Source organism: Malus domestica, chromosome 04 (genome assembly GCF_042453785.1).
Source record: "Malus domestica chromosome 04, GDT2T_hap1".
Classification (NCBI taxonomy): Eukaryota; Viridiplantae; Streptophyta; class Magnoliopsida; order Rosales; family Rosaceae; genus Malus; species Malus domestica.
In genome coordinates this window covers 18714211-18727896 of record NC_091664.1, presented here as the reverse complement: position 1 = coordinate 18727896, position 13686 = coordinate 18714211, and the positions used below count along the sequence as shown (strand labels likewise).

At 37.8% G+C, this 13686-nt stretch overlaps 2 protein-coding genes and 1 pseudogene across 3 annotated transcripts; 2 read left to right on the top strand and 1 right to left on the bottom strand.

Moving 5' to 3' along the window:
* The first annotated feature begins 856 nt into the window (after window positions 1–856).
* On the top strand, window positions 857–4721 carry LOC103433266 (uncharacterized protein At1g32220, chloroplastic). Of its 2 annotated transcripts, none has more exons than XM_008371508.4 (7): window positions 857–1183; window positions 1255–1342; window positions 1587–1675; window positions 1782–1837; window positions 2514–2660; window positions 3687–3812; window positions 4239–4721. In XM_008371508.4, exons 1-7 carry the CDS (start codon window positions 1080–1082, stop codon window positions 4517–4519), a joined length of 891 nt encoding a protein of 296 aa, XP_008369730.3. In that variant the 5' UTR covers window positions 857–1079; the 3' UTR covers window positions 4520–4721. The 2 variants fall into 2 exon arrangements, with proteins under 2 accessions (XP_008369730.3, XP_028956937.2); XM_029101104.2 differs by having other exon boundaries at window positions 883–1183; window positions 1267–1342.
* A 382-nt stretch (window positions 4722–5103) lies between these two features.
* Window positions 5104–7415, top strand: LOC103419301 (pentatricopeptide repeat-containing protein At3g53360, mitochondrial-like; annotated as a pseudogene).
* A 640-nt stretch (window positions 7416–8055) lies between these two features.
* Window positions 8056–12386, bottom strand: LOC103419292 (DEAD-box ATP-dependent RNA helicase 57-like). Its single transcript, XM_008357405.4, has 12 exons — window positions 12150–12386; window positions 11928–12060; window positions 11710–11831; window positions 11537–11628; window positions 11229–11325; window positions 10993–11073; window positions 10679–10911; window positions 10315–10509; window positions 10123–10213; window positions 9532–9654; window positions 8981–9131; window positions 8056–8457 (listed from the first exon to the last, which is right to left on the bottom strand). The coding sequence occupies exons 1-12, from the start codon at window positions 12228–12230 to the stop codon at window positions 8249–8251; spliced, it is 1608 nt and encodes a 535-aa protein (XP_008355627.2). The 5' UTR covers window positions 12231–12386; the 3' UTR covers window positions 8056–8248.
* Between the last annotated feature and the right edge of the window lie 1300 nt (window positions 12387–13686).

Below are 13686 nucleotides of genomic sequence, written 5' to 3'. Positions count from 1 at the left end.
AATAATAAATTATGTTTGGCCCTATGACCCTTTGACCCTCGGTTGGACATGGTTTTTTGTGATAGGGCTAAAACTAGTCATCTGGCCCTTTGACCCTCAGTTGGAGACGGAGGCAAATATAGCCTTGTACTGTTCATTAAAATATTAATATCTTGGAGGACCAGAGGACTAAAACGAGCCCTTTGGCCAACCCTTGTTTAGAGATGGCCTAAATATGAATTTTGAGGCATATTTAAATCGTATTTTGTAAATCATATAATGTGGTTATTGATGATTAGATTATTATTTAATTGTAAATTAACGTGATTATTACCTATTGACGACACATTCCATGATTTGTAAATGTGGTCTAAAAAATTAATTTACCTAGCATTACTTGTAAATTCGTGTAGGATAGTTGATTTTTAAGTTTAGGCTTCAAGTGATTAGAACAAACCCAACAAAAAAAAATCAAATGGGTTAAAGCCTAAGTCGAGTACAACTCGTCAAGCCGAACTAAAACCAAGCCAAACCGGTCATTCCATTCAGCTCACTATCGGTTTTATTTACCAGCAAACCGAACCGAATTGAATTAGATCGTACATACCCAACAGTCCAGCCCAAGTACGACCTCCTTGACTACTTTCCTTTTTGGGTAAATAAGTGGAGCTTCCAACACCCCAAAAAAATAAAAAATCAAATGGACTGGAACTATATCGGCCTCAACAAAAAAAAGTAGGATTATCTTCGTTGTTAATCTCTTTTTTTTTTTCTTCTTTTTTATTTAAACAATTACAATTAAATCATCATTTTTTTTTTATTTAAATAATTACAAATAAATCACGTCAATGATATCATCCGTCCAAAAATAGAGCCTAACCCAGTTGGGCCACATGATTTTCTGGGCCTAACCATTTCAGTCTCCCCCCTCTACATTTTCACTTCACGTTTTTGCACCATCTTTCTTCTCTCTCTCTCTCTCTCTCTGCAGTCGTTTGCCGGCTACCGCTACTTCTTCCCCAAATTCGGAAATCCTGAAAAGTCAAAGCAGACAACAATCCCAGCTCAGAGCTGAGTGACCGTCATCTGGTTCTAGTCAAATGTCGTCGTTTTTGCACTTCCCTGCCGTTTCTACGCTCCCCTCTTCTTTTCCCGGAGCTTTCTTCCCCGCCCGGCCCAAACCCACCTCGCTTTTCCACCACCGGTCCTCTCTCCCTCCCTCTCTCTCTAGAATTCGGTTGTATAAACTGTGATTAATATTTGCTTTATCTTCAGTGTTAAATGCAGATATGGAGAGGTGAATGTAAAGACGGATTTCAATTCCGCCACAATAGACGTTGTGGCCGATGTTAAACCTGAACGGGTAAGCCTAAGACATTGCTTTTTAATTTTCAATTCCTCAGCTGTAATTTCATGTTGTGATATGTATTTGCGGGCGTAGCCACATTGGTTAGAGCGGATATGCTCCCGCTATGCACTCGAGTTCAAATTCCCCTCCAGCGGTTTAGATTAGTTTAAAGTAGAATAATCTTAAATAAAAGTAAAGTAGGTTGCAATTATTTAGAAACAAAGAAAGTACATGTTGTGATATATTCTTGTCTTAGTAGGTTGTTGTGTTAGGAGGCACCGGTTTTGTTGGTTCTGCTATATGCAAGGCTGCGGTATCCAGAGGAATAGAGGTTGTTGGCGTGAGCAGGTGCTGAAAATTGATTCTTTTTTTTTTTTTTTTTTTTGTCACTTGGCCTGCATCTATTCATTTCTGGTTGATTTTTTGTGTCTGAAATGTTTGCTTGGTTTAACAGGTCAGGGCGTCCTACTTACTCCGGTGCGTGGATAGATCAGGTTAACTGGGTGCCAGGTATGTCACGTTCTATAACCTTCATTTTTCTATTGCTTGCTTGCCATGTAATGCTGTAATCAAGTTTTCTGCTTTCAAACTTCATTTTGCTGCTGTAGAAATGCAAAAATCAGGTCTGCCTTTTGCGATTAGGATTTCCGAAAGGGAAAAACAATTATATGATTGGAAGTATTGCAATATCGGGGTTTTTGTTTTGTTCTATGGTCTTTCGTTAAATTTTGAGCTTAAAACCGTTGTGTTCCTACGACATTGCTTTTACTGATTTTGCATTCAGTGACTAAGATTCTATCAGCTGTGATTTGAAAGTTATTATTAGAAACTGCAATTAAACAAAAAATGTGAAAATTCCATTTTTAATTGCCATTGATAAGAAAAAAGAAACTTATTGATGTTAATGATAAAGATAAATGGAGAAAAGAACTGATGCATGTAAAACTGTCGGTCTGGAAATTTAAAATGTGCTTGAAGTGAATATGATATGAGACTTGAGAAGGATGTGGCCTTATTCTTTTTGAAGAAGCCATTGGTTCTGTTTTAGAGTTTTTGAGCGTCGTTTATCTGCATGTCACATTTGTGTTGCTTCAAGCTGATGAAAATCTTGGACTGGCTGGTAGTATTGGTACATATATCTGCAGTTTCAATGGATGCATATATTGAAGTAAGTTTTGTTATGCAGGAGATGTTTTCTATGTAAACTGGGATGAAGTACTTATCGGGGCCACCACTGTGGTTTCAACCATTGGTGGTTTTGGCAGCGAGGAACAGATGCAAAGGATTAATGGGGAGGCAAATGTTGTTGCTGTTAATGCTGCGAAGGATTACGGTAGCAATGTCAATTATCACATTGCAGTAAATTAGCCCTTTGCTTTCTTTTCATATTTTTATTATTTGATTCACTCGTCTTTGTAATGAAGCTTCTATCTCACCCCTCCCTTCCTTTTCTCTTTTGTTCATTCCATCTCATTAGTACCCTTTGGTATCACTTCTCCGTGACAAGGCACTGGATCTATCAGTTGCAGTAATATTTCTTCAGTTTTTGTTAGAATTGAGGACTTTGAGTCTTTGTTTGTAAGTCAAAATAGAGAGGATGACATAGGGCTATCAAAAATTGAAGAAAAATTTGTAAGATACCTTGCCTACGGCCCTTGTATTCCCATGAGAGCTAGCACTCCAATAGGAATGTCTAAAGGAAGCTTAGAAATTCTTCTTATCAATTTCTGTGAAAGCAGATTATTTGAATCAGGGAGACTGTCAAATTTGAGGTCTGACTTTGGTCAAGCCGTAGGTCAAAGTATATGTTGGGAAATTCTCAAATGCACAGTACTATGACCTAATACATACTGAATAAATCAAATCATTTGTGTTAACCCCATATTGGGTTCCAGGCTCCATAATATGAACGGTTTAGGTCCCCCAAGGTTATGCATGCTAAAGATCGAAAAAATAAAAAAAATTCAATTAGCCATGTAACACTATTCAAATAATCAGATGAAACTATATTTTTTTGGTAAAAACACTGAAGTGATCATGATGATAATCAAATGGCTAATCGATCTTCGATTTTGTTGATTTTTGCATGGACTATTTGAATGAAAACTTAAATGAACACTTAAATGAACCATCATATTGTCTGGTGGACCCAAAAGAGTAGTTTTTCTACAAGTTACATATTGGTGCGTTTGAAAAATTCTCGTTAGATGTAAATGTATCAGTATATTCCTGACTAGAACAATGATGTTAATTTCTCATTATGTATACCATGGTCGCTTTATGCTACTCTTTCTACAATTGTTTGCAGAGGACGGCTGAGATATATGGCTTTCATTTTCTTGTTCTTTTCCTTTGGCAGGAGTTCCCAAGTTTATCTTGATCTCAGTGCATGATTACAATCTACCTCCATTTTTGCTTTCATCTGGGTACTTCACAGGAAAGAGAAAAGCTGAATCAGAGGTTCTCTCCAAATATCCCAATTCTGGTAATACCTAACTCTTGTCTTTCCTTTTCATTTTTCAGAAATTTTAGGAGACTATATGTGAGGACTGTCTAGAATTGGCTATTTATTATCTTTACTAAAGAAGCGAGGGAGATGAGTGATTTAAATAATTGGAATATATTATTATTTTGAAGCCATTCGGCCCATTCATTTAGGATGATAAGGAATTCTCAGCTATATTGGATCAACTAGCAAAACGAGGTAGTAGTTTTTTTAATTTAATACTCACTAATTTTCTGGCAAACCTAATTAAACATACTTTTTCTGGATTTGATCACTTCTATTTCATTGACTCCCATTTTATTGGCTGAAGCAAGATATATAATTCCAACTTTGTCACGTCCCCTCATATTTATTTGTTTCCTGTATTTCTCTCCCAACGTTTCTTTGTAATTCCAACTTCCGCAGGTATCGTGCTTAGACCTGGTTTCATATACGGGAAACGGAGGGTGGATGGTTTTGAGATTCCTTTGGATTTGATAGGTGAACCATTGGAAAGATTTATTAATGCTACCGAAAACTTTACCAAACCGTTGAGTTCTCTTCCAGCATCTGATCTGCTCTTGGCTCCACCTGTTAGTGTCGATGATGTTGCACTTGCCGCAATCAATGGAATCAGAGATGATGATTTCTTCGGCATTTTTACCATTGCACAAATTAAGGAAGCTGCGGAGAAGGTGAGGGTGTAAGAATATCTTTTGGTATAGGAAATTAACAGGTGACAGTAACGCAAACAGGTCCGAGTATAAATAACACCTGGTTCTGAAGCCCCTTCTTGGTGGAGGATAAATTACGTTTTGCTATTTTGTAAAGAAGAACAAGTTTTTTGTATGACTACCTGAATCAAATTTCATCTGAACATCGTTAGCAATTCGAATTCCTTGAAATCCATTATAATTTTTGTAGTTTTTGTATTTCAAATGTGACTTGCATCGACACTTCATCACCGGAAGGCCATTCGTTGAGGCCTTTACTGTTTGGAAATGTGAATATGGCTCATTCTCAAGCTTCTGGAACTGGTTTGGTAAAAGATTTAAAGAAAACTAATGAAAAGGGCTTGAAAACTTTGAGTTTTAACGATAAAGACAAAATAAAGGGTAAAGTGAATAGTACCAGGATTGACTTTAGTGTAAAAATATGGTTTTTCGTTAGAATGAACAGTACCAGGAGTTTTTCGATAAAGTTCCCAAGATTAAAACCCCCACTGCCGTTGACCTTCTATGAAAGTCAACCAACTCAACCTCCACCATCTCTTTCACCAAACCTCTAAAACAAAAAGTTCAGCAACGACTACATAATCTCCTTGTGCAAGCAAAAGCTTTACAGAGATGCCATTGAAGCGTTTAAGTTTTTGCAAACGAACACGAACCTCCCAATATTTCCCACCACCTACACAAATTTGGTTTCTGCTTGCTCGTCTCTCAGGTCTCTCGAACACGGCAGGAAAATCCACGGCCATATTTTGGCTTCCAATTACCACCCGGACATTATTTTCCAGATCCACATTCTTAACATGTATGGAAAATGTGGGTCGTTCGCGGATGCACGTAAGGTTTTCGATGCAATGTATGAGAGAAATGTGGTTTCTTGGACTTCACTGATTTCTGGGTACTCTCAGAATAGTCAAGAGGATAAAGCCATTGAATATTACTTCCAAATGCTGAGGTCGGGTTGTATGCCTGATCATTTCACCTTTGGAAGCGTCGTAAAAGCTTGTTCAGGTCTGGGGAATGAACTGTTGGGGAGACAGCTGCCTGCCCATGTTATAAAATCAGAGACTGGTTCTCACCCTATTGCACAAAATGCCCTTACTTCAATGTACACAAAGTTTGGTCTAATTGCGGACGCCTTTGATGTATTTTCTCGTGTTCCGACTAAGGACTTGATTTCTTGGGGTTCGATGATTGCAGGGTTTTCTCAGCTTGGTTTTGACAAAGAAGCTTTGGATCATTTCAAAGAAATGCTCCGTCAGGGAGCTTACCAGCCGAATGAGTTTATATTTGGGAGTGCTTTCAGTGCGTGTGGCCGCCTTCTTAAACCAGAATTTGGAAAGCAAATACATGGGATGTGCACAAAATTTGGTTTAGGGAGAGACATATTTGCCGGATGCTCACTCTGTGACATGTAGGCAAAATGTGGGCATTTAGAATCTGCAAGAACAGTGTTTTATTGGATAGACAGGCTCGATTTAGTGTCATGGAATGCAATTATTTCAGGATTCTCGAATGCTGGAGATTCTGATGAAGCATTATCATTCTTTTCTCAGATGCGGCATAAGGGACTGATCCCCGATGAAGTTAGTGTTCTCCCAATACTTACTGCTTGCACAAGCCCTTCAACGCTCTATCAGGGTATGCAGATCCACTCCTACATTATCAAGGGGGCCTTTGATTCTATCGTTATTGTGTCCAACGCTTTACTAACAATGTATGCAAAGTGTTCAAATCTCTATGATGCATTTCTTGTGTTTGAAGATATAAGAAGTCACGCTGATTCAGTTTCTTGGAATGCTATTATTACCGCATGCATGCAGCACAACCAGGTCGGGGAAGGTTTTCCATTTACGAAATTTAATGCGTATTTCTGAAACTAAGCCTGATCATATTACTTTGGGTAATGTAATTGGAGCTTGTGCAAATATAGCATCTCTAGAGGTTGGGAATCAGATTCGTTGCCTTACTGTAAAAAGTGGGATTGTGCTTGATGTTACTGTCAGCAATGGATTAATTGACATGTATACAAAATGTGGATCAATTGGAAGTGTGCAAAAGCTCTTCGGCTGGATGGAGGATCCAGATGTTGTCTCGTGGAGTAGTTTAGCGTGGGTTACGCTTAGTTTGGATATGGAGAGGAAGCTCTTGACATTTTCAAAAGAATGAAGGAATTGGGCATAAAACCCAATGAAGTTACACTGGTAGGTGCCTTACTGCTTGCAGTCATATCGAACTGGTAGAGGAAGCGTGGAAAGTATATAAAACCATGGAATCCGAGCATGGGATTGTACCGACAATAGAGCATTGTTCTTGCATGGTTGACTTACTTGCACGTTCCGGATGCTTACATGAAGCAGAGGCATTCATCAAGCAAATGGCATTTGAACCGGACGTTGTGGTATGTATGACTCTACTCGCTGCCTGCAGAACCCGTGGGAACGTTGAGATTGGAAAACGGGCAGCAGAGAATATACTAAAATTAGATCCTACCCATTCTGCTGCTCTTGTGTTGCTTTGCAACATCCATGCTTCTTCTGGCAGTTGGGATGATGTTGCAAGGTTAAGGAACTTGATGAGAGAAAGGGATGTCAGGAAAGTTCCGGGGCAGAGTTGGATTGAGGTTAAGAATAGGACCCATGTATTTTTTTGTTGAAGATTGCCTGCATCCTGAGAAAGGTAAAATATATGCAATGCTAGAGGAGTTGTGGTTGCAGATGCTGGATGATAGTTATGAACCACTTCAGGCATAGGCTTCTATTAGCAATGTTGAATTATAGTTTCCGGAACAAGAGGAAAGCGATACCAGGATCATCTAAAAGTTCTATTCTAAACAAGATTGCATCAGTAAGTTATGATCTAAGCCCCCATTTCGATCAGAAGGTAGGGAGGCACAGTCCCCAGCTAAGGGAGTGGTTGTGTCCAGTGTGTCCTCAGAACCTGAGGAAATCCTTAGACCCTTAACAATGATTGGAGCAGCTGGAGAACAAGGTAGCAGTCAGACCTGCAGCACCAGGTAGTACACAGCGGCACTCTTTCACGTTCCAAAGTTTTGAGGCTTAAAACTATGAACTATAAAAAGATACGTGATGACAGGACGGGCATCGAACTCCGGCAGGTAAAGTTATCATTGGAGCGAGAAGTCCGCTTAAGGCTTCAATTTTTTTGCCCTGTTGTATCGACCATCTCACTTGTGTTAGTTCTTCTACAACTGTGTAATGGGTGTACTAGGCTACTAGCGACCAAAGGACACGCTACCTTTAGTGGAGGATGTTTCGTTGTTGAATTCTAGACCTGCCGGCATACATTTGACTGCAAAAACTCAAACTAGCATGGACTTGGGACGCAGTTATGGACTTCTGAAACTAACTTGGACCGTTCAGATGGATGCTAGTAAGAAAAAAGAAAACATTATGACGACGAAACGACATTTTCCTTCACATCCACAACATTCAAACTGGGTTTCTAAATTACGAACAGCTTATTGATGGCTAAAAAGATAAAGGAGCTTTGGGTTGTTTCATAACTTGAATAAAATAGATGTTACTCTGTTTTCGACTTCAATTTGTAAATATAATTCTTGTACATTCGATCCGTACACCATCCCAAACTCTTCAGTTTGTAAATATAACTCATCGATAACAAATGATTGCTTTGAGGACTTCCAAATCAAAATTGCAAAATCTGGTTGCCGATATGACAATTGCTTTACTCCTTCTCATCTTTCGGTTGGGTTGATATCGATTCTCTTCCGGGTCGGTGTTTTTTCCACTTCTGTTTGCGCAAGGCCATGATCCAAGACGGAACTTCACAACCTGATGTTGACATCACATTAGCTATATTCCGTAGATATGGAATATCTGCCTCTGTGTAGAAAGTAATAGCTTCTCCGCTCCTCCCTGCTCGTCCACACCGACCTTCACAGAAAAATTACAAACATAGATTCAGTGAGCTCGTGAAATCATTCCCCGAAAACCAATTCAAATGGTTATAGCAATAACGTGAAGAAACTTGTCTGATACAATCAATGACTACGTAAATCACATACACCGTAATACAATTTTCCATAGGCATCAAACGAGCAATTGAAAGCCCTAAACATAATCATTAGGAACGATAAAAGACAGTTGCAAAAGATGCACAACAAATATTCATGCATAAATTTGCAGAGTTCAAGATCTGGTTAACAACAAAAGTACTTCAATTTGACAAAAATAAGTCTTATGAAACAAACCCAAAAACCAACGTCATATTTGTTCGATAGTCTTCCAAATTAATCACGGATTGAAGTTTCTATTAATACATTCCCTTAAACCATATACGATATTTCTTGTATAGAATTCTTTTTTGAAAGAAACTACTGACCATTATATCTTTTGTTTAACATATCCCATATTTCATGTACATAGGTTACAATCATAGGGACAAGGAGAGGCATACCAATCCTGTGAATGTACGCAGCCGCAGAATCTGGAAAATCATAATTAATTACACAGTTGACACCTTTGAAATCCATACCCCGAGCAATAACATCAGTGGCAATTAAAACCCATGTTTTTCCAGCTCTGAAGTCATCTACAGCATTTTCTCGCTGCACTCCAATTTATAATTAGTATAAAGGAGATTGAAATTACTGTTCAAGTACATAGAAATAATAACGCATATAACATAGGGAATCAAGCATGATAGTAGTAGTGGAATCTAATGTTAAATGAAGTGCGCCCAAGTATTAATTATGGAATTCCAATCCACTGTAAAATAGCAAGAAAATGTCAAAATTCAAGTTCGTTCTTATTTCCATGCAAACCTCCTCAGAACACACAGATATCCAGACCCGGCCTTTTTCATGATACCATGAAAACAAGTGCATAATCAAGTTTTAACATCAGTTAAAGGTTTCCTTTATGTCGAGTGGAATGGTAGAGTGCCGACATAAGTAGACTATATAAGGCTTAAGGTTGATCATCTGATAACAATTGGGAACAAATTACCTGTGTTTGTGACAGATCAGAATGTATGGCACCAACTCTTACATTCTCAAACAACAGTTCTCCGTAGAGTTCCTTAGCTCGCTCCTTGCTTTGTAAAAATATCAGCACTGGTGGATTCAGACTCTACTAACAAGATAAAAGCATAACAAGAAATTGGTCAACACATCAAACCGATCCAGCTGAAAGTCTGGAAATGTTTAACTAACAAAACATAAATGCCAATTACAAAGATTAAATTTTCTAAGAACTTAGATAATTGGTGGATATTAAATAACATTTGGTTAACTTCACATAATTCCTTGTTTCGCCGTTATCTAGATAGATCTTGTAGCATTTTCAAAATTGCCTCTCCTGTGCTTTACTATCAATTGTGTATTTCCAGGACAGGACCTACAGTAGATAATGGCCTTATTCAATTAACACAAGGTCAGAAACTGTATGAAGTGCCCTTGGAATACTATTTGATACACGAGGACTTGTATTCCATATCATCTTTGAACTCGATCCTGAAGCAGTTATTTAGAAGAGGTTGTAAATATAACCAATCTTTCTTAAAAGCAAAATGTTGCCTCTATCACCAACAAAGCATACCTCCTTAAAGCTTTGACGAAGTGCTAATAGCTTCCCTTCTTCACTTCCAGCAAAGACCAGTTTTTGCTTGATAGTGTCAGAAGCAGTATTTCTGTATGGAAACATACAAAGAAAAGATGCAAGTCAATGGAACCACTGATGCAATTAAAGGGAACCACTTCGTGATTTTCAACAAGATAAAGTCAAACTCACTTCCTGCCAATGATAACTCGAACAGCATCATGCATTATGGTGCGGGCAAGCTCCTCAACGAAATCAGGTAAAGTAGCACTAAATAAGGAGCGAATAATTGAAGGGTTCGAACATGCTTTGACCACAGAATCAATCTGCTTTAACAAGCCAAGCTCAAAAAGCTTATCAGACTCATCCAATACCAGATACTCAACCCTGTACAACACAAAAAAATTATGAGGAGAAAATACCAATGAGCCACTATAAGAATGATCGTTTTTACTGCAAAAATCTTCATTTGTACACAATGATTTCTTGTTTCTACCAGCATCTTTTAGTTTCAAACTTTCTATGAACAAAAGATGAATATATGCATCATACGCACCTGCTTAAATCAACCTTCTTTTTCCGGATAGCCAACCGTAACCGAAGTGGAGTAGAAATGAGTATATCACAGCGTATTTTTGAAAAATCGGCATTTCTTGCAAGCTCTTTGGTCATTAACTTGATGTAGAATTTATTTCCTTTTGCCATCTTTTTGCACTCTCTGGTTGTCTGAGCAGCTAACTCACGTGTTGGACAAAGAATAACAGCTCGGATACCATCCTTAGATGTATGCTAGTTATATGAAAAAATTTCATCAGAAAATCTCAGCCATCAACATTTGGAGAAAGAAACAGTTGAATGCATGAGCAATACCTTAAGTTTCATTAGCATGGGACAAACAAAAGCAAGAGTTTTTCCAGATCCAGTTGGAGCACAAGCAAAGCATTCTCGACCCTAATAAAAAACGATGACAAAGGCGATGAGGACATCTTTCAAAACCAAAAGTCAACCCGTGCTGAAGTACTGTTGAAACTGAAGCCTTATATAACCCGGTGATCTCTTACAAAACAATGTAAAATTTAGCAGATAGCATAAGTAAGAGACCATACAGATAAGAGGACTGGAATAGCCTGCCTTTGGATTGGCGTTGGTTCTTTAAATCCAAGTTCTGCCAAATTCTGAAGTAAATATGGCTCGCATCCATATCTGGAAATAATCAAAGATTAAAAACTCTCATTTTTATCATGCTCCTAAGGAAAATATCAAGCTCGTAAATGAGAACTTATAAAAAAAATCCATCCAGGCATTCACAAAACCAACAATATCCACATATGAATCCTCGGTGTTCGAGATCAAAGGCAATACTTATACATATCCTACCTAAGAAACACTAAAATAAAAAGAAAATAAGGAATACCTTGAGGATAAGTCTGCAAAATTATCAAGTGGTGAAGGGATGTTATTCCCGGACACATGAATGTTATACTTCTTTCGCGTCAGCGAATCCCGCTGAATCATATAAAATCAACTTTAATTTAAGCACAAGGAAACTGACAAACACGAAAAAGATGAAGGAACAAGAAGCAGAACCTCGAGTTGCCGATTCAACTTCTTCTTCTGCTCCGTGATTTCATTGCCAGGCTTCTCTTTCCCCGCTTTCGCTGCCTTCGCCGATTTTGAGGTCTTAAAGACACTAATCCCCTCCACACCCTCTATGCCATCACAAAGTCAAACAAATCATAAGAAAAAAAATAAATCTTTTTAGGTTTCAAAGCATACAAATTCAACACCAAAAACAATGAAATTACCGGAAACCTCCCCCTTCCGCTTCCTCTTCTTAACCGGCACTACTGGCTCCTCCTTCTCTGCCTCCACCTCCGCCTCAGATTTTGGAATTTCCAACAAGCTCGAATCTTCTACCACTTTCTCGCTCTCTTTGTTCTTCTTAATCAAATTTCAAAATTTTAATTTGACAAATAACCGAAAAATAAATAACGTGATACGCTTTTCTGAGAAGAGAAGATTCGGACCTGGAATCTGGAGAAGTCCGTGGCAAACTTTTTCCGGTTGAAGTTGACGCCGGAGAACAAAAATGAAGTGCCTTCTTCCATGACTGGCGGCGGGTGACAGGCGACGGGTGACAGGCGGCGAATTGGCAGCGGTGAAGTGGAAGCTCTGTTACAATTTGCGGGTTTATGAGTGGAAGCTCTGTTACAATTTGCGGGTTTATGAGTCGCTCGTTAAACCCTTTGGCTTTTGCTCTTCCCCGCGAGTGCTTCCTTAACCGCTGTTTTAGGTAAATTACATGGACATCCTTTAACGTTTTAAAAATGATATCTCTGCCCATATAGTTACTTTAAATTGCATTAACGTAATTTTATTTTGGGGGATTTTATTATAGGTCACAAAATATTATGAATATTAGAATTGAGTCAGTCAATATTCGCGCTTTTTTATTAGGGTCTAAAGAGAAATATAAAGAAGGGGGAATTCACCTTAGTTGCAAGGGCAAATGTACACTGAGATCAAGGTGATCCCAAAACCACCCAGAGGCCGGGAAACACACATGTAAAGTTTTTGTAGGACACTCCGAATATTTGGTATGGATTCCTTTTGTGTTCACTAAGTGATTTATATAATGTTCATTAAGCATATTTCGACATCACTCCATAAAAAGCTCTTGATAACACTTATCATATTGCTTCGGTAATGTCAATATTTGTTGACATATGCATAACATGGTTCGACTTACAACAACAAGACCACCAAGCATTCGATGAAATACCTAAATTAATAAACTGAATTTTTTGCGAGCTTTGTGCTCTATTTCTATCTAAAAAATTTGAACTTTAACATTAGGCCTCCCAAAGGTGGAATCCTAGATTTGTCACTCCTTAGTTGGAGAGGAAATTGTTTTTATTAACCTTAGTTGTATAGGATAATTGTTTTTATTAACCTTAGTTGTAGAGGATAATTGTTTTTATTAGCCTATACTAGAAAATAAAAGAGAGTTTTAACGAAACACTCTCGGTACAGTCCACTTTTAATGAAAAACCTCATTTTTACCTTTCTCTGATACTATTCACTACACCTTTATTTATCATTTTTCATTAAAACTATAGTTTTTTAAAACTTTTTTGTTAATTTTCCTAAAATAAAATGATCATTCACTTATACTGAAATATAAAAATATTTATTGACTTAAATCAAATTTCTCATTTTTTTGGTATGAACTGGTATGTTGCATGGACATGGGACGACAAGGATACGACAACTAAAATAATATATAAACTATATATATATTCTTTCATATCATCAAATGGAAATTGAAATAAGATGTTATGTTTGGAGGAGTGATTTCCAAGTCATAAAGAATTTAGATAAGTGACGAAGAAATACATTACAAAGTGGCATTAAAATGCACCACATACTTATTGCAAAAACATGCATTAGGGTTTTGTAAATGACTTCGTCCAAAACTTATTATTTGCAAATATATCTCGCATGTCTTTGCAATGCTTATGACGTGCCTTTTAGTCTTCTATATCTAACATAGTTACATTTTGT

Excerpts from the sequence above, each read along its gene's own strand:
- LOC103433266 (XM_008371508.4), top strand. The coding sequence starts at position 1,080 with ATGTCGTCGTTTTTGCACTTCCCTGCCGTTTCTACGCTCCCCTCTTCT. Across the intron at positions 1,343-1,586 it reads CCGATGTTAAACCTGAACGG|GTTGTTGTGTTAGGAGGCAC; the intron begins GTAAGCCTAAGA and ends TTGTCTTAGTAG. Across the intron at positions 3,813-4,238 it reads CTCCAAATATCCCAATTCTG|GTATCGTGCTTAGACCTGGT; the intron begins GTAATACCTAAC and ends CAACTTCCGCAG.
- LOC103419292 (XM_008357405.4), bottom strand. The coding sequence starts at position 12,230 with ATGGAAGAAGGCACTTCATTTTTGTTCTCCGGCGTCAACTTCAACCGG. Across the intron at positions 11,629-11,709 it reads AGTTGAATCGGCAACTCGAG|CGGGATTCGCTGACGCGAAA; the intron begins GTTCTGCTTCTT and ends TATATGATTCAG. Across the intron at positions 11,074-11,228 it reads CTATTCCAGTCCTCTTATCT|GGTCGAGAATGCTTTGCTTG; the intron begins GTATGGTCTCTT and ends GTTTTTTATTAG.